General features: G+C 43.9%; 1 protein-coding gene across 1 annotated transcript in view; it reads right to left on the reverse strand.

Annotated features, from left to right (window-relative positions):
* TMEM255B (transmembrane protein 255B) overlaps positions 1 to 20302 on the reverse strand; it is a 68739-nt gene continuing 48437 nt past the window's right edge. The window contains exons 5-9 of the mRNA XM_059466493.1: positions 16269 to 16349; positions 12343 to 12428; positions 9497 to 9656; positions 3390 to 3533; positions 1 to 634 (exon numbers count right to left, since the gene is read on the reverse strand). Of these exons, the coding sequence (XP_059322476.1) occupies positions 467 to 634; positions 3390 to 3533; positions 9497 to 9656; positions 12343 to 12428; positions 16269 to 16349 (639 nt within the window). The 3' untranslated portion in view covers positions 1 to 466. The remainder of the gene's footprint in view (positions 635 to 3389; positions 3534 to 9496; positions 9657 to 12342; positions 12429 to 16268; positions 16350 to 20302) is intronic.

The raw sequence follows: 20302 nt of genomic DNA on the forward strand, positions 1-20302 counted from the left end.
TTTATTAGTACAACACTTTCACCAGAAGAGTTATAAACACTACAAGCAAACAAACTCTTGCTAACCAAAATTATTGACTCTGGGAGCTCCCAGCTACCCACTCAGACAACACAGTCTAAAACCCCTCAATATTGGTTCATGAAAGCAGAACACATATCTGGAGTATTTTCGTCATTTTTCCTCTTGAAGAAAATCTATTCTGCAGTGGACTGGGAGGGAAGCATCTCATGCTTACAGTAGCCAGAAAGTTCTACTACATCTGCCTGCAGGCACACTGAGTGGTGATGTGCCTGCCCTCACAGCTCCAGGGCTCTGCCCTGCTCACCGGGAGACGTGGCTAAAAGCAGAGTGGCAGTAACTCTGTGCTGGGCTCCTTTGGGAAGTCTACTGCCTGCACAGCACAGTTTCCAGAGGTTTCTTTAAAACAAAAGAAAAGCCTACCAGCTACTAAGATAAATTCTTTGTTCTATGGTGCATATGGTGGAGGCTTTTCCCCAGGCAAGCAGTAAGTTGGTGTATAGAGGGCTGGAGCATTTGGGGGAAGACCATAGCTGGAGCTGGACTGAGATGGAGGCTGAGTTTCTTCTGATAAAGAAATGTCAGTAGATGATGTTCCTGGAAAATTGCTGGCAGGCTGTATCAGACAAGGAAAAATAACTTCTTCAGTAAAGGATTACAACCCCATCACAGCTTTGTGTTGTTTGCCATGTGTTACATAATAAGCCCCACGATTAAATTCCACATGCATTGCAGCACAACATTAACTTTAGTTCTAAAGCACCTGCTTAAGTGTAGCAATGATGGTGTCTAGTGAAACAAGAGATTCCATCTGTAATCCAAGTCATTTTTAATAGACATTGTGCAGACAGCTAGGCAATAGAGCAGAACAGGAATTTCTGCAGGAAAAGATGCTTGGCTTCCTGGGTGAGGCACAGCACCTGACTGACTGATTAGGTTATGTGTAGCTGCTCCTTTCCAGGCCTCACTGTGAAATTTAAATTACCTCAGATGTAATTAATCTCAGTCATAATACTTGCATAATTATTTGCCAAATGCAGATTCCTCTTAAGAGAAAATTTTACAGATGGGCACATGTTTCCCTCTTTGGCAGTCAGCATGATGGGGCTTTGACTGAAAAAGGCACATTAAATAAATAGAGCTTGGGAAGTAGCCTATCTTCAGAAACAAACAGGGTTCATTAACACAAAAGAATGCATGTAGGGAGTAATATTCTGGATAAAATCCTACTACTGCTTTAAACCAAGTTTTGTCACTGATTTCAAGAGGATGACGATTTTACTCCTCCTCTCATATGACAGCACGTGTCAGTCTGTGGGCTTCAGCTGAAGACATGGGCTCAGTTCCCCTCAAGTTCAGACTTTAAAGTGAACTTAAAGTGCCTGGAATTTAAAAATGAGATAAAGTAATCATGGATCTTTTTCAAGGGAAATGAAAAATCTGGGCAAGTGATGTTCCCTGCTGCTAAAAAATTAATATCCACAATCTAGAAGGCCAGGGCCAGGGCTGCCCTTGGACGATGGCATCTCAGAGCTGTCCAGGGCTGGCAGACCCCATGCCAAGGTGTTTGCTTCCTCCATGGGGCTCCATGTGACTACTGGGTCAAATCCTCCTGGCAAGGAGAATGTTGTCCTGCATTTGTACCACACAGTGACTTAGTGAGTGAGAATGGGGAGATCTCAACAGGAAGGCTTGTTCATGGCCTTTAACTCTATGAGGCAGTGCAGGTACACTGACACACCTGCTAGATACATCACCTCCAAACTTAGGTGTTGTGGTTTTGGGTTGGCTTGGGGCTTTATTTATTTCAGAGTTGTTGCTTCTCTCCCCTCTCAATCTGCAACCACTGCTTCCATCTGTTTGCCTGGAATTGCTTCTGCAGTGAGTTCTCTCTAGCAGGAATAAGTGGCACAACCCGTAAGTGCTGTCATCACCAGCAGTCCCTGCCCAGCTAATCAGGACCATTACCTGCCCAGCTGCCTGGCCTGTTACCAAGACTAGTTGTGGCTGAACTGTATTATTTTGTTGGCACATGTCACAGTAAACAAAAGAAATGCTGGTTACATCCTTTCAAAATGCATTCCTGCTATCACCATTTCTTTTTGCCATATGGCTGATTTCTTTGATAGACTTCACCTCTCTGGCCAGCATTTATTCAGTGAGATACTGGATTCAGCAAAGGACAGGAATGAATTGTCATATATCTTTAACCTGAGATAATCCACTGGTGACTCTAAAGGGTAGACTAGCTCAGTCAGGGACTTCTAATCTGTGGACAGCTAAAAATTCAGTTTCCCACATCTAAGTGTGCAGCCCTTTTGGGATGCCATGGGATATCCCAGATGTCCCTACAGATGTGACCCAGGGAAATGGGACCTGAACCTGGACCTTCTCAGAGTAGCAGCAGGGGACAGGTGGCTACTTGATCTCATTATCAGGCAGTTCAGATCCCTACATGCCAACAGCCGCTGTGTTCAGTCAGATGAATCCCAGACCCAGACTTGGATTAAGGACTACAACCATCTGAGCAGGGCTTGTGAAGGTCTGAATCCAGCAGCTTGAAGCACTGAGATGGAACATGAAGACCTCCAGCCCTATGGATTCAGCCCACAGCTCTCAAACAATGGAAGCAGATGACAGTTAAGCTTCTGGCTGTTCCTGATCATTCCTGCTTCCATCATTCATGAGTTGTACCTCTGCATAAGTTTATTTTGATTTCTTAAAATTCATATACTGATGCAGAAATTACTTCTCTCCAAACTGCAACATAATGAGTTCATATATACAGGGAGGTGGCTTGCTTTTAGTTTTTTCCCCAGGAATAGAGTTAAGCTTTCCTATTGTTTCTTACTAACAATCCCAGTGGATCCCAGTGTTTCTTACTAACCTCTCCTGACTTGGGAACAGCTCCTGGTGTCTGCCTCTGAATGTTATGAAAGTGAAGGAAGATAAATGAACAGACTTATTTGAAAAAGTGGAAATCTAGGGAAATAATAGTGTTTATTTTGGAGCGCAGATAAGAATTTGGGGAAAATGCAATGTATTTCTGTTTCTCAGTGGACACAGGACTGAACAGTCACAGTGGATCCTCATGACTACTTACATTAATATTTTCAGCTTAATTTTATGTGTTTCTATCCCCTTCTCTGTCTACTCTTGGCAACTCTTACCTCACCAGCAGGTGAGAGTCCAAAGGACAACCAGAGAAATCCTGAGGTCTGAGAACAGAGCAGAAAACTAGGCACAGACTAAGTCATCCCACAGACAAACCTGGGAGCTGGGATCCAGCTAAGAGCTCCTCTGCAGAGTTTGCACTGAGTAGCAGCTAATGCTTTTGTGGTGTGTGAGAGGGGTGTGTGTCTGTACTGTACCTGGAGAGGCAGTGGGTAGGAGGAATAGGTAGAAATTGTTGCTGCAGAAGGACAGAACCCAGCGTAGGTCAGGATCTGCTGGGCAGGATTGTACAGGATCTGGGGAGGAGGTGCAGCACTGAAGGCAATTTGGGACAGAGGTACCTGTTGAGCACACAAGACAACAAAATATCAGTACAGTGCAGAGGGGGCTGGAGCAGGAGCTGCTCCTAACACAGGCAACAATTCAACAACTTTCTATTTTCCAACACAATACCAACACAAAAAAACAGCAGACAGAATGGGAGGAGGGTGTATCCGGAATGAATTTTCTGAGTAAAAACACACAGCTATTTTAATCTTCTTCCCTTGGAAAAAGGCTGCTGGTGCTTCCCTAGCAACAGTTACAGAAGCACTGGCAGGGCTCCAGATCCAAGACAACCTGAAGTGCACAGCATACAGCTTTGGCTGCCTCTTCTTATTCATTCAGCACCAAACACCAAGTCCTTCACCATTTACTGCTGGCTCCTTCCAATGGCAACTACCTGATGCCCTCAAGTCTTTTTTCTCTGCTTTCCTACACAGATTTACCTAGATCTCCCTTTACAGACCAGTTGTTCCTCTTTCACAGCTCACTCTCACTTGGGAAATGGAGTTTGCTGCTGGCTCTCCAGCATCACTCTCAATGTGCTTACCTCATTCCTACTGCAGAAGATCCTTCTCTCATGGCTTTATGGCATGTCTTTTAATTACAATGCAAAATGAAGTTTGAATGAAGAAGTAATAGCTCACATTAAACCAGCTAAAAAATCTTGGTCAGGAAGAAAGATCAAAAGCTGGATGTGAAAGAGGGTTTGTGTTAAACCCTAAAATCTTGTGCTATATAACAATTTGTGAAGGACAGCAGAGCAACAGAGCTTTGTGAAATATTTTCACGAGATAAATCCAGTGGTTTCTTTTATTTCCTTTGTTTTTGTTAGCAGATTCCTCCACATGAGAGCATGGAATTTTCTTTTCACTGAAATTATAAAATATGGTAGTTGCCAGACAAATGCTGAAAGCAGCAGCCAGGATTTTTTTTTCTTTTTACTTCCTTTCAGATTTATCAGTGGGAGATATAAACCATTGCACCCTCTGGAGATAGTGTGAGATCTCTCTGATCGAGAAAGAGGTATATTAATTGTGTTTGTACATGGAGAACATCATCTAGGTCACTGATGTACCACATAAGGTTAATGAAAAATCTAGGCCTTAGCTTCCTGGGGAAATCTGGCATTTCAGGAGCTGGCATGGAGAAAGGCTGGGATCAAAGGCAGAGAGCTTATTTCACAGGAGAAGGCAAAAGTCCCTCATCTTCAAGGCACCCTCCTCAAAACACTCTCATCTGCAAGGAACCCACCTTTCTACCTGCCCTGCTGTGTGGATGTGCTGGGGAAGAGACACTGCCTCAGGAGTAGGGAGGAGCAGGTAACCTGCTTGCTTCATACCCAAAGGTTTGGGGCCAGTGTACAGCCCCAGAGGGTGTCCTTCCTTCCTCAGAGGAGGGATAAAATCAGATCCCTCTGACATAAATGAGTCAAGAAACTTGACCCACAGATGTGAAATGTAGATGCCTGTTCTGCATCTGTCACCAGCTTTCTGGTGTGGGTCTCTTTGGGTGCTGCTGTGTGACCCCCTTTGGTTTCTCCTCTTAAGGACCTCTCTCAGTCCTCTCACATTCCATCCACCCACAGAGCAATGCTCTCTAATTGCTAAGGATGAACATCTCAACAGTCCTAGAAGACAAATTTGGGGAGTCATCCACGCCACATATACTAATTCAAAGTGCCTTATTATCATTCTATCTGGTCTCAGCCCAGGGCCAGCAACAATTCATGGTTACTGAAGTTGGTTGGATGCTTTTATCAAGTATTCCAGTAATGACTCTGTATTAAATTACTCACCCAAAGGGTGGGTTGAGACATTCTAAACTGCACCAACACCCAAGTCAAAGAGATAAGGAGCTATGAACTAGCCAGGAGTGCTAACAGTGCCAGCTCACTCAGCTCACTGGCCTCACACAGACCTGCCAGAGCATTTATGTCTGACCTCCAGCTTCTTTCCACATCAGACTGCACCTGTAGTTGCATGAGTGCTAAGCCATGAACCCATGGCAAGTAGCTCAGTCATGAGGGGTTCATTCTGCTTTCCTTTTTAGAGCAGGGTGAAGGAAGCAATGCTATTTAATCTGTTCAGATTCCTTTAAGGACTGCAAGAAGGAGATTAATTAAAACAAATTTTAAAAAGCATCCCCTTCCCACCCCCCATCCTCCCCTTTAGGACTATCAGTAGTTCAGACTAATGCAGCCCTAAACTCAGGGCAGGCAGATTCCTTGGCAAGGTGTGTCAGAAAAACATCAAGAAGTCATCAAATGAACACAGGACAGGGAAGGGAGTTTCTACATTAACTCCTCATCAGCAAGTGAAATGTTCCATGTAATTCTTTACCTGCAGCTTCTGTAAGAAATAATCACAGTGTGTTATCATTTTGGGTACCTCGACTACATCTCTTGATGTAATATCTTGATCTGCTTTTTTGTTAGAGGTGACTTTAAGGGAACTGCCTCCATGTCTTATATCCAAGCATGCTGTATATCTTAAAAGGAGATCAGGGGAGCGCCCAGGGTCTGCAGGGAATTTGTCACAAGAAAGAAAAGCCGAAATAACCAAAACAACACTTTTTTTCTGTCCAGGAAATCTGATGGGTTTAAAGGAAAGGGCACTATTTTGCAAACTCTCCCCTTTGTAACATGGTTTGGCTGCCAGCATTCCCCAGAGATAAACATGATGTTTTTTGTTTGACTAGTCAGCCTGGCCTTGTGTTTTCTGGAAGTCAATCCCAAAGCAATGCTGTGAGGCATTTCAGGGGGCTTTGCAGTTCTCCCTGCAAAATGCCAGTGAGCATTTATGTGAGAAGGTGACATCTTAAAGCAAAGTAAATAGTTCTCTCACATACTTCAAAGGGTTTTTTTCCCTCTTTATTTCAGTCCCATGCCCCTTTCTTTTCCTCTTCTACTTGATGTTTTCTTGGCCCCTGTCTTCCCCCAAGAGTTACTCCTTTTGTAAGGAAAGGGAGCAGCAGATTAGCAAACTATTTCTGGTACTAACTCAAAAGAACCCTGAGAAAGCAGAGGCAGGAGCAAGGAGCAATCATTGCATTTTGGATTGCTGCTTTAGTAAGGTTTTCACAAGCATAGCTGAGGTGACTGATACAAACTCATCTTTCCCTTGAACTACAACATCCTTTTCCTGCTCACACTCAGTGGAGACATTGAACAGCTTATTCAGATGAGGTTTTTAGCTGGAGCCCTGACAGGCTCACTCCAGCTAAGCCTGGGGTCAAGCTGCACATCCACTGCTGCTGGGATTTCTCTCCATGGTTTTATGCCACCCAGTCAGAGGACCCAGACCCTGACCCAGGCTCTGCCTCCCAGCAAGGGAATGTGCCAGATCATGGACACTGCAGTTCTCCCAGGAACATCTCCTTGGATTGATGTTCCTCACCAGCAGTGCAGTGATGGCCCTGCAAAGCACAGAGCTGTATCACAGCCTCAGCCCAAATCTCATGTAAGCTTAGGTTTGAGCAAGACAGGTTAGGTGGACTCAGGATTGCTCTCTGCATGCTTCCTACAGCTGCACTCACACCCATCTGTGAGGCAGGAGAAACATTTTGGGGGCACTAAGCTGCAGTGCTCTCCCAAAAACTTACTGTAGGTGATAGCTGCCTTCACTCCACATGCAAGCTGCTCTTCTCCTCATTTCTTACTGTGGTTGTTTCTGTTCCCCTTCTGCTCCTCTCACAGGGAAGGGATGAATTAAGATGGGAAAATTGTTTTCTACTCCCTTTGGGCAGCTGCAAGTCTTCAGTGGCTGGCTGCAATCTGTTATCAATTCCTTGCAGGAGTCCCCTGCATAAAGGAGAGCTCTGCTGCACATTTCTTACATGAGACAGCTCAGGGCGCTTGTTTAGCTTAAGCTGGACAGAGGAATATTTCCAGGAAATGTTGCAACCCTTAACAAAGGTGAATTTCAAAAAATTCACATGGCCCTGCTCTACTTTAAACATGGATTTAAGCACCCAGCACACAGTGTAGACAGCCTGGGCATGCTTCCTAAGGAATGCTGGGGGGTCAGAGATGTCAGGCCATCAGGCCTGACTGGATCTTTGGCTCTGACTGGGTGCCAGTTCCGAGCAGTCCCATCCTGCCACTCTGCTCCCCCTCCTGTCCTGATGTACAGCTCATCTCCCTTGCCTGCTCTATCTCTCAGCTATCTCTCATGCCTTCTCTTGCCTGCTCTAGCTCTCTTTTTTCATTTTACCCATCTTTCTATTCAGTTTTCTCCTCTGCAACAGTGACCAGACACATCATGGATCTAAGATGGCCCATGCTGCTGTCAAACCTCCCTCTGGTTCCTGCATTTCACCTCCATCTCCATGCCTCTGCCCATTTAGTTCTACTACTCTCCTGAAAGTCTAGTGAATCATGAGCCCCTTGCTTGGTCTGTAGGCATTGCTCTAGCAAACAGGGCCACTGACAGTGATAATCCCAGGAACAGCAACTCCAGCCTTTAACGTGCCAGTAACCCAGGCAAATGAGGGACGTTACTGGAGAATCCCTCTCACTCCACAGTCTCTTCTGAATGCTGTGATGCATGGTGGTGTGGCACAGGGAGTAGTTACAAGGCAGCATTCCTTAGTGAAACAAAAGAGGATATTGAAGTGTCCGAGCACACAACTGTTTAAATAAAAATTTAACTGGTACTTCAGAATTCACCCCATTCTTAGGGAAATGAACTACACAAGGCTGAGCACGTAGGACTTGACTTTTACATCTTAGCCACAAATTAGCATCCTCAGACTCCGTGCTGGCCCACACATTCAGTGATGAATTAGAAGGGAAAAAACATATGCCACTAAGTGAATTGCCAGCATTTGTTCACACTGCTGTGGTATTTTTCTTCCATTCATGTATTTGACTGGGCTTGACCCACTTAGCTGTGAACAGCTGGCAACAGCTTTGCCTAAAGGTATAAATCCATGAGAGAGGCTGAATTGTTAAGGGACAACGACTCAAAACATTCCTCCATTTGCTGAGACCCCAAGGCGCTCAGCTGAGCTGGAGGAGGTGAATTTTTGGGTGTGTATTGGCTAAACCTCTGATCTGATAAGGCACAGGGTGAATGATGGGCTGTGAGTGAGATAAGAGCTGGATCCTGTGGACATGGATTGTTCCCATTGTCATGCTAACTTGTGGTCTCTAACACAAACCACTGAGTTGTGGGGGTCCCCCTCTTCCCCCCCCCCCCCCCCCCCCCCAGGGAAGTACCAGGGAATTCAGGACATTTGCCTGTGTCATCTTTATCTCTACTGATGGGGCACAACTGACTCAACTGCTGCTAGATGGGCAGCTATGCTATCTTAGAAGGTGTCAAGGATTCCCAAAGCATCCCATAATTCACATTCTTATGTCAAGCTCTCCGCCTAGCGGGAGGTACCTGAGCATTCCCACCTGAACCAGAGTGAATACAGACCCACCAGATGCTGTTCTGGGGATTTCTCTCCACCACTCTTCAGGATTTCCTCCACCACCAGACAGATGCGATCAGCGACCACCACCTGGACCAAGACTGCACAGCAACCAAGCCTTGTCTCTTGTGGGTGGTGAGATCCTCATGCTCCTGTCCTCTCTCTCTTTCTTTCTCCTTGTGTGTGTCCTTGGGTGATGTTGTTGCACGTTCATGTTGCAATTATTTAATCTTTTATTACTATAGATAATAACCACCAAAACGGCTCTATAGCTGTTTTCCTTTGCAACCAAACTGGTTTATAATAAACCCTACATTGCTTATTTAAAAGCAGTGACATTTAGTGTTGTTTCATTCTCATCTGCTCCAAGGGAGCTATTAACAAGAACCTGGGTTACACTCTTGGTACCTTCTGTGGTGGCTCACATTCCAGACTCCCACAACACCCTGGAAACATATTCAAAGCATCTCCTTTGAATGTACATTTATACTTCCTTGGTCTTAATTTGATAATGCCAACACACAGAAAGTCCTCACATAAGGCAAAATACTGTGAGCCTTACCATGTCTTTAAAAGCCCCAAGAATGGCTGCAGTGATAATCCCCAGGAACAAGCCGATGATGTTGAGGACTGTGGAGGACCACAACAGTCTGTACAGGTGGAGCACGTCCTGACAGCTGCTCACACCCAGAAACTCATAGTAGCTGGAGGACTGGTCTGAACTGAAAGAGAATGCAGAGACAATGTCACTGCAGTGGGAATGGTTTTGCACACAATACAGGATCCTTCCTGCTTGCTTTCCTCTTTGGCAAAGTACTACACCCTTGCTCCCACCAAAAACTGCTCAGAAGAACGGGAGAAAGCCCTGCTGAAAAACTGGCTCTGCTAAGGCCAGCATCAAATGCAATCCAACCCTAGTTTGGCCGATTGATGGTGGTTACTAGCATGGACCTTTATTTTTTCTTCAGTGTCTCTAAATAGAGACATAATCTTGGTCTATGGAGGCTGCCCTTTCCATTTAGCTACCAGATAAAGCTTGCTTAGCTTTGCTTTTTTACCCAGCTCACCTAGAAATCTGCTGGCATCTCAAAAATTGGGGAAGGCAAGTTTCTAAAGCATTAATTCAGCTACAGGAAGGGAGATATTGCCAGCTAACTACGTTTGTTTATGGTGTTTGTGGTTTCAACACAGTACAGTATAAAGATGTCTTTACACTTGGGTTGTACTATCCAGAAATCTTTATTCATATTTCTACAACACACTGGTTATTGTAAATCAGGCATGTGGTGAAGTTACACCTCATTGTCTTGCCAAAAGCCAGAAATATCCTACTGCAAAATTTGAAACCACAGGTTCCTGCAGTCCTTTCCAGTACCTACCTTAATTTGAGCCCACTAATGATCTTCTAGGGCAGCTATTTGAGTAGGAAAGGTTTTTTTAAATGCCAAGCCTGTTTTTCCACTGTTAGGAAATTGCCAAATTGCCATGAGATTATGGTGGAAACCAGAAGTGGGCAGTTTGTGTTCACTCCTCTGTTCCCCCATCCCCAGTGCATGTGTGGTTAGGGAAAGCTCTGCAGAACAGTCCACAACATTTCTGGGAAGCACCAAGCCAGGCAGAGTAACTTCTGGAAATATCCAGTTAATGGCTTCAGGTCATGGTTCTGGCACTGAAGAACCACTACTGTTGAGTTCACCTGGGCCCTGCCATGAGCCCTTCTTAACTAAATAAACCTACAGCTTCAGCTGCCATGAGGCTGGGGAAATCTGATTTTACAATCCTGCCTTCATATCAGTCTATTCTAGGCCGACAACAAATCACTTTGTGGGCCTGTGCCTCTTCCTACTTCTCTCTAGCCATCCTGTGAACTGGAATTTCCAAGTCTCCAGAGCAGCATGACTGCTTATTTACCCTGGATTTGTCCATGCCAGTGCCATAAGATCTTTCTGTCCACTGTAGAATGTGGACAATAGCAGAACATATACATTTAATATATCATTGGATAATGTCACAGCAATGAGCAGTCCCAAGTGTTTCAAACAAACTCAATGTCTTAGAAAAATGGCACTGAGGATCTCCATCTGAAAGGGAAATATTCTGATCTCTCCTTAAGGTTACTTTAAGCAAAAGTTTCAGTCACTTTTTTTGACAACTCCTAACACTTTCACCCCTTTAACAGTCCTGTTCTTTTCTGTGTTGAGTTGGGCTGGTTGGTTCAGTGTTAACATGCAGACATTAGCTGTGTACCATGGAAGGAAACATTCTCACATACTGCATTGCAAATGTTCCATTATCTGTCTGGTATAGAAAAGGTACCAAAGCTGTGCATTCTCTACCTTTCCCACTTGTTTTGTACACTTCCATCATGTCCAGATTTAACATTTCTTACATAAGCAAAAGACTCTACATAGGATTTTAATCATTTCATAGACCTTCATTCACTTTGTGTCTGCCATCTGCATAAATCACCTCCCTCTAGTCCCAAATGTTCTTTTACTTCTCTAGTTGAGATATCATCTGGCTAAAAGCTACCTTTTCATGCAGAAGCCTTTTGTAGAAGCTTGACTGTTCCCACCGTGTTTCCCTACACATAAAATGTTTATGTCTGGCATCACACTAGCCAAGTCCTACAGAGGACTGGGGTTATTCAGGGCTGCTAGTATGTGAAGAGGAGGCAAAACCAAAATTAAATAGGTGTAGGAAGGAAGAAGGATGAGAAATACACAGGGGGAAAGAAGGAAAAGTGACTGTGGCTGAACTGTAGAGGGTTGCAGAGGTTGCATGAGAGTATGTGGTAAAATGGTATAGAAGATCAGGTAAGACAAAGGAGAATGGTTTTAAACAATAGGGATGATTTAGACATTAGGAAGTAATTCCTCACTGTGAGGGTGGTGAGACACTGGAACAGATGTCCCAGAGAAGCTGTGGATGTCCCATTAGTGGAAGTGTTCAAGGCCAGGTTGGATGAGGCTCTGAGCAGCCTGTCCCAGCCCATGGCAGGGGAGCTGGAACCAGATGGTCTTGAAGGTCCCTTCCAACCCAAATCATTCTGTGATTCTATGACAGTAAGATGAGCCAAGCAGAAGATTCAGTAAATCTAATGGGAAAAATGCATTGCCAGACCAACAGTATATCTGAGCAGTGATATAATAATTGAGTAATTGAGTGATCAGTTTTGAAGACATGGCAAAATGGTTATGGACATATTCAAAGGAAAAGAAAATTAAATAATACCAACACTAATGAACAACTCCTGACATACTTTGTACTGGCATCAGGACTTCAGGGGCAGAGAAACTGGATTTCTCAGCATACAAGCTCCCTGTGTTACTTCTTCAGGCCCTGCCAGTTACAAGGACAACCAGCCAAGAACTCCTCAGAGGCCATAGAATGCACACAGGTACTTACTTCTCACAGTTGTACAGATCACAGCAATAGCATGTGTTACTCTTCACTTTCAGCTGGCACCTGCTGTTTAAGGTATGACATGTAACCTGCCAAAAACCAGAAACTTACTTTAATGCTCAATGTTTCACTGTTGTGTGAATCATCCTACTGTACTGACCACAAAAAAAACCCAGCTACTACAACATTGTCAGGTTGTATTACCTGTTGTGCAGAAAGATCCTGAGATTCCAGAATTCATGACTGGAAGCCAGAAGGCCACCCCTGAGCTTACAGGAGTCCTGAGTCTGAGGGCATTTGCACTGTGGAGCCCAGAGCTCCCAGGACCAGCCTGCAGCCAGGGCTGCCAGAGTTTTCAAGCACTTTGCTGCACAGCCTGGTGCTACTCTGCTGAGACCCAGAGGGTGCAGCCAGGAGCCTCAGAGCTCTACAGCTGTGACAAGCTGACTGTGGGTCTGGAGAGAGACACTACAGCAAACACTGAAGTGGATAAGAGAACCAGTTGTTATAGTGGGGAAATGGCAAGGGAGCCAATTTATCTGAACAGCTTCCAATAAAGGGGAGCTCTCCCCTTTCAGTGAAACCCTCCTGAAGAAGGAAGTAATTATTAATAACAGCAAGAATAATCTTCAAACCCACAAACAGAATAATTCAGAAAATATCCAAGCACTCCAGCAAATAAGTACCATTTATTGCAGGCTCTCAAATTCAAAACTGAAAAGGTTTATTTATGTGAGGAAGAATTGCAGGGATGGACAGATGTTAGAACAATAATGGCAGGCACACGTAAGCCACTCTCCATCCAGACACAAAATCATTTTAATGACTCCTTAAGTATGGTAAGCATTAATTATTTCTATTTGGCACTACAGACCAATTGAAATACTTTATATATAAGGTTTTGGGTTGTTTTTTTTTTTTTCCCTGAGAGTTTTAGCTTATTGACTTTGAAATCCTGGAGAGCCGTCAGGTTTTAAAAGCTAGCAGTCAGAAAATACATTCTTTCTATAGCTTTTATTTGATAGGAAAAAAAAAATCTCTGCCACCACTGAGAATTATTTTGTTCACAAAATACAATTAAAATATATTATTGACTGGAAAATTCACAATGAAAAAGTAGAAGGAACATGCTTAGGAATACATACTTTTGACAAGTTTATCAGACTCAGGCTAAGCTCTGGCTTAGTTCACAAGAGATGTTAAACTAGATGTTTCTCACTTCCTAAGTCCTGAATCTGTGTATCCTTTTAGTATGAAAATTGTCACTGTTGATAAGTCTGTACTCCTCATGTGCTTGTTCCCAGCAAAAAGGAAAACCTTAAACACACACACACTCAGCAACAGAGCAAGTTCATCTCATAACTGCTCTCCAACTTGGCACACTTGTCCTTAGCAGGATTTGATTGGGCAGTGGAAGATGGGTGACAAAATTAATGTTAGAAGGAGATTAAAATGATTCCTTGGGATTGCTTTGCTGCTCAGGAACAAGGCTGTACCTGTGGTTAGTGTCTCATACAAATCAGCTCTTCTATCCTAAAATTGTAGAAATAAAAGGACAGTCTCAGTCTAGGTTGCAATCTGGAAAAAGAGCTCACAGTTTGATACAGGAACATCCCACTTGTCACAAGGACACCTCACCCTGAGACAGGACCTTGTTTCACCACCATTTCTCTATTGTGCCTGAACTTACTGGAGTAAGGGCTAAGGGCTACCTAAGGGCTTTGCTGGCCTGAAGTCACATTCAGCTGCAGCTGTCAGCACAAGAGGAGCACCTACTGCCACTGACCACATCATCCTCATCAAGGCAGTGACTGAACCATCCCACATGGTTACTTCTCAAAGCAGGCTGAAAACCAATCCTGGAGCACAGTGTGCTACCTCAGCCATTTTGTGGGATGCCCTACACTTTTGCATTCAGTAGATCTTCAGACTTTGGTTTTGACCTCCTCTATGCAGTGACATTGGCTTAGGATCTGCAGAGTTAAAACACCATTTGCCATTACACATGCATGATTGGGATAGGAGGGCTTTATAAGATGGAATGGGCTGCTAAAAAGTGGTTTGTTCTCATGCATGGTTTGGGGACCACTTCTGATAGGAAATAAAAGTAGTTTTTCTCTCTCCAAGCATTAATAAAGCCAGTCTGCCTGTTTTAATGGAGAAGGCTAAAAGTACAAAACAGGGAGATCAGCATGACCTTAAACATGTTTTTGGCTGCTTCTACACTACAAGACACATAATATTGGCTGAGGAAGTTACTGTAGTCATCTATTTTTATCACTGCATTTTTAAAACATGCATAGAACAAGACACTCCTTTTTAGGAGAAGGGTGGATAAACCAAAATAAACAAATTGGTGTGTGGTGTGAGCAAGGGTGGTGGAAACAGGCCATTTGTGGGTGTTCTGCATGTCAAGACCTATTATTTCATTTCAGTGACCAGACACACACCTTTTTCATGTCCTGGACATTTGTGATTTATTATCTCCACAGCATCAATTGAAGATATGTTCTCCTGTCATGGTAATTGCCAGTAAATCAAATTCTTTCTGCTTTGAGCAAAGAGAACTGAAACAGGCAGACCAAATGAGCTAGAGATCACTTACAGGTGAGAGATGTCAATCAAAAGGAAACTTGCAGTCAGTAAACAATCTGCTTTCCTAGTTAAGTGTTTGCCTGGCATGCAGAGCATGCCCCCTGCTCACTACCTGGCAACCTTTGGAAAAGCAAAAGCCAAGTATAAATGCTATGAATTCCTAACTCTGAACTAGTATACATTGACTCTAAATCAGTGAGCAACCAGACAAGAATGTTACTAGAAACTATATACACTTCTAAAAGATATGGGGTTTGGTTTTTTTCCAGAATAGAGGAAGGAGTTCTGGGTGGCCCAAGTTTAGACATTCCCAGAACCAGCAGAGCTGTGGAAAACCATCTGGCCAGAAGCCTGAGGCTGGGGTCACCTGCAAGGAATTGTGGTCAGTGGGACACCAACCACATTCTCATTACAGGAATCAGAAGCATTTCTCAGGCCATGTCTGAATCTGAGTGTGCATGCACACTTTAGAACAGGAAGGAGTAAATTTTCCAGGAAAGGGTGTTGTCACATTTAAGAAGTTTGTCTGGGTCAGTCTTTTACATGAGATCAGTGAAATATTTTTGCCATACATTTTCTGGAATCAACAGCAGGATGCCCTAGCGTCCTCCAAGATTTAAGGAGCTGCTTAACCTGCTAGTACACTTCACTAAGTTTTCTAGAAATATTACTGGCACCATTCCCCATACACCTTTTCTTAGCCATGGCAGGAATGATGATGAAGAACAACTGGCTTCTTGAAAGTTATACCACTGTTTATACCATTTCACTTTTCTATTCACTCCCACCAATTTACCACAATAATAAAACAGGAAAAGAAACTAACTCTGGACTTCTCAGGAAGCGAGCCATTTGGATAGGGGCACTTTCCTGACCATGCTAATGTCACTGAGATAATAAAAATGCTGCATTCAAACTACTGATGTTCTTGACCTGTGCTGGATGAATACAGAGATTTGAAGTCTTCTGGATGATACAGATGGATTAATTTAGATATTTCCTATTCCACTTGGAGTCTACAAAAGCCTTCTTAGAGGAAGATGCCAATGTGACAACACGTTCCAGACAGTTATTCTACAGCATGGATGGCCTAGGAATTATTCCAACCCCAGAGTAAAGTACTGGATACAAACACTGATGATGACTCAAAACCTCACTGACTGTAGTGATTTTAAATTATCAGAAGCTTGGACAAGCAGAGAGCCACTTGTGGGAGAAAAACAGTGGCATTTCTGTCTACCCATGATCTACATGCACAAACATGCTTTCAAACATCTCCCTCGCTCCTCCACAGCACAGCAGAAATGAACACATAATGAGGTGAGTTTGTTTACCTCAGTCTGGTAGGCATCATATAGGAATCCTATTCCACTTGAATAAAACTGGCATCTTTTGTTATACAGAGGTCTGGGTTCCTGTAAAGAGAAAAACAGCCAAAAAAGTGATTGGTTTGGAGGAAGTGGAAGGCACTGTATACATTTCCCCATGTGGATGTTTACAGCTCTGTGGAGCTGAAGCAGTGCAGTCACTTGGGTAAAAGGCTTACATCCCCTGTGTTGGCTTTCCTTCCTGAATGGCTCTCCTCAGGGTTACATTTTCCATCCTCACTCCACCTCTAAGCTATGTGAGGATCATCTATTTTTCTCTAAAAGACATCACCTCTGGCATTTAACCACTTGACGTCATTTAACCACACTCGACGTCAAATAGTACTGCTCTGACAATGGTCCAGTCATTCTTTTTTCTGGTGCAGTTTCTTACCTAAGAACCAAGATTTATTTTGCAGGTTGTTTTCAAGATATTGAAAGAAATTTTAAAGAATTTCAACAATGTCCATGGTGAGAACAAAGTCAAATAGATAATAGTCTGAGTATTCCACTTACAACACACACTTCAAACCCCAGAAGTAAAAAAAAGAATAATAAGGAAATTAAGGCATAAAGAGAAAGCAATTTACATTGTTTGGTTTTGCCTTATTTTCCATTTATACAGTTGCAAAAGATGCATTCACTGCTCATATTTCATATTTTACTTGTAACAGTTCCCACAAACTGATATAAGGGAAGAACACAATGAAATATCCTTGGCCAGATGGAAAATGTGTGTTTCTGACCTTGGCAAACAGCCACTTTGAAGCCTGGAGGGTGCATACCTCAGTCAGTTTCAGGACTAGACCATATTTGTTTTGGGAGGATTTGACACCTTTAGTCCTCTGTGATCCAATGTCTATCCCAAAGCAGTCTCGGAATTACTTATTTGCAAAAAAAAAAAGAAAAAGACTTTTTCAACTTTCCATCGCTTATCTAGTCCTGATCCGTGCCTTCAAAAGCATGAAGAGCTGGGAGCATTTGTTGATCTGTTGGAAGGTAGGAGGGCTCTGCAGAGGGACCTGGAATGGTTGGATGGATGGGCAGAGTCCAATAAGATGAAGTTTAATAAATCCAAGTGCATTTTGGCCACAATAACCCCCTGCAGCATTATAGGCTGGGGATGCTGTGGCTGGACAGTGCCCAGGCAGAAAGGGACCTGGGGGCACTGGTTGGCAGGTGAGTGAACATGAGCCAGCAGTGAGCCCTGGTGGCCAAGAAGGCCAAGGGCTCCTGGCCTGGATCAGGAACAGTGTGGCCAGCAGGAGCAGGGAGGTCACCCTTCCCCTCTACTGGGCACTGGTCAGGCCACACCTTGAGTGCTGTGTCCAGCTCTGGCCCCTCAGTTTGGGAAGGACATTGAGACACTTGAGCACATCCAGAGGAGGCAACAAGGCTGGAGAGGGGCTGGGAACACAAACCCTGTGAGGAACCACTGAGGGAGATGGGGGTGTTTAGCCTGGAGAAAAGGAGACTCAGGGGTGACCTTGTCATTCATTACAAACTGAAAGGTGGCTGTAGTCAGGTGGGGGTTGGTCTCTTTCTCCAGGCAGCAGCTGACAGAACAAGAGGACACAGCCTTTCCTCCCTGGGAAATACAGGGTAAACATTACGAAAAAGTTTTTTATGGAAAGAGTGATAAAGTACTGGAATTGTGTGCCCAAGGTGGTGGAATCATGATCCCTGGATGTGTTTAAAAGAAGACTGGATGTAGCACTTGGTGCCATGGTTTAGTTGAGGTGTTAAGGCATGGGTTGGACTCAACGATCTTGAAGGGCTCTTCCAACCTAGTGATTCTGTGATTCTGTGGAAGTACTCAAGCACTCATTGCTCCTCAGTAAGTCAGTCAGACCAGAACCGAGACAGATGATGCAAACCCATTATCTGCCATCCCCTCTTTCCATACCAACTTACAAACAAAGGACTATTTAAGCTGTTAACAGAAATCTTCACTGATTAACTTACACTGCATTTTAAAGCTTTAAAATCCATCCGGGAATAACCCAGATTTTGCATAAAGATCTGCACTACTTCAGCTCACAAGCAGAGTATTCTCTGTTTGTTGGATAATTAAGTGTGAACTGTATAAATCTGCTGATCCAAAATACATAACTAGTTAAAATGCAGAGCTATGCAGGAATGCAGAGAGATCAATGAATAAAGCTTCTCCATCAGCTTGTTTGCCTTTCTGATTACTCCAGCAAACTTAAGCAAGTTTGGACACCAACTCTCAAGGGTTAGAGAAAGGTTAGCTTCCTGCATCCAAAAATATTTATTTATACTACACAAGTGTAAGTAAAAAAAGCTTCAGTAACTCTTCTTCTCTAGAGGAAAAGCAAATACCACACAAACAGCATGCCGTGTCTTGAACTAGGTCAACATTCTTCCACAGTCCTGGGAAAGCAATAGCCTTTAGCCATGACTTCCAGGGACAGCTCTGGTTGGGAGGTCTAAGAGGATTGCAATTTCTTTGCCAGAACAAGGAGCTGACGAGGAGAGGAGCTCTGCTGGACTTCATAGTTACAAACAAGGAAAGATTGCTCAGGGATGTAAAGGTCAAGGGCAGCCTTGCCCCTATGTTATGCTGGAGTTCAGAATCTAGAGAGGATGGAGCAGGATTCCAACTCTGGACTTGAAGAAAGGAGACCTTGGTTTATTCATTGATATGTTTGGAAGACTCCTATGTGATACAGTCCTGGAAAGCAATGAGCCCCAGGAAAGTGGGTTGATATTCAAGGTTCATCTCCTCCAAATTGAGAAACAGTTCATCCCATCTAGCAGGAAATCAAGCAAAGGCAGCATGAGGCCTGTGTGAATAAACAAGGAGTTCCAGATGTAACTTGGGCATGAAAAGGAAGTCTACGAGAAGAGCAGGAAAGGGAAGAAAAGAGAAAAGTTATATGAGCCTGCACAGATGGGGTTACGAAAGCCAGAGCTCTCTTGGAATTCAGTCCAGCAAGGGTTGCAAAGGGCAGGAAGAAGGGCTTCTGTTGGGTGTATTAGCAGAAATCAGGAAAATGTGTTCACATTACTGAATAAGGCAGGCAGCATAGTACAAAGACATGGTAAAGATCAAAGTATTCAGTGCCTTCTTTGCCTTGGTCTACAGTGGAGACCTGTGGGAAAATCTGGTACAAGAAAGAATTGCCCTTGCAAAAGGGGGATCAGTTTAGAGAACATTTAAGCAGGCTGGAGATACATCCCATCTTCAAGGATGACAAGAAAGACAATCAAGGGAGCTACAAGGGAAGGGATGGAGCAAATAATCTTGGAAACAATTTCCAAACATCTCAAGGACATGAAGGCAATTTGGAGTAGTCAGCATGGATTTACAAAGCAAGAGTCATGTCTGAACCACCTATTGACCTTCTACAAGGACGTGACTGGTTTGGTGGATGAGTGGAGCTTCTTGCTCACCTGCTTCTGGATCTTTATCTTCACTAATCCCTCCATTGGTCTCTCATTCTCACAGACAAGCTAAATAAGGGCTAAATAACTGGAGAGTGAGCTGGACTGAAAGCTGGCAGAACTGCTGAGGTCATAGTGCTGGGAGCAGTGACCTGAAGTCCAGCTGGAGGTGACTTAATAGTTGTCTGCTCCAGGGGTTACTGCTAGGATAATATTGTGTAGCATCTCAGTTACTGAACTGGGTGATGGGTAGAGTGCAGCCTCTGCTAGCTGTCAGATGATACAAAAGTGGGATGAGTGGCTGAAACACCGCAGGACAGCGTCATTATTCAGAGAGACCTGGGCTGGAGAAATGGCCCACAGGAACCTCAACAAGTTCAGTACAGGAAAATGTCAAATCCTGCACCTGGGGAGGAATAATCCCATGCACCAGAAAAGAGCAGGGCCTGAGTGTCTGGAGAGCAGCTTTAGAGAGGGTCCTGGTGGGTAGCAAGTCAAACAAGAGCCAGCAATGTGTCCTTGTGGCAAGAAAAGCCGGCAGTATTCATGACTGCATTACAAAGAGCACCACCAGCAGGCCCAGGAAGGTGTTC

Source organism: Ammospiza nelsoni, chromosome 2 (genome assembly GCF_027579445.1).
Source record: "Ammospiza nelsoni isolate bAmmNel1 chromosome 2, bAmmNel1.pri, whole genome shotgun sequence".
Classification (NCBI taxonomy): domain Eukaryota; kingdom Metazoa; phylum Chordata; class Aves; order Passeriformes; family Passerellidae; genus Ammospiza; species Ammospiza nelsoni.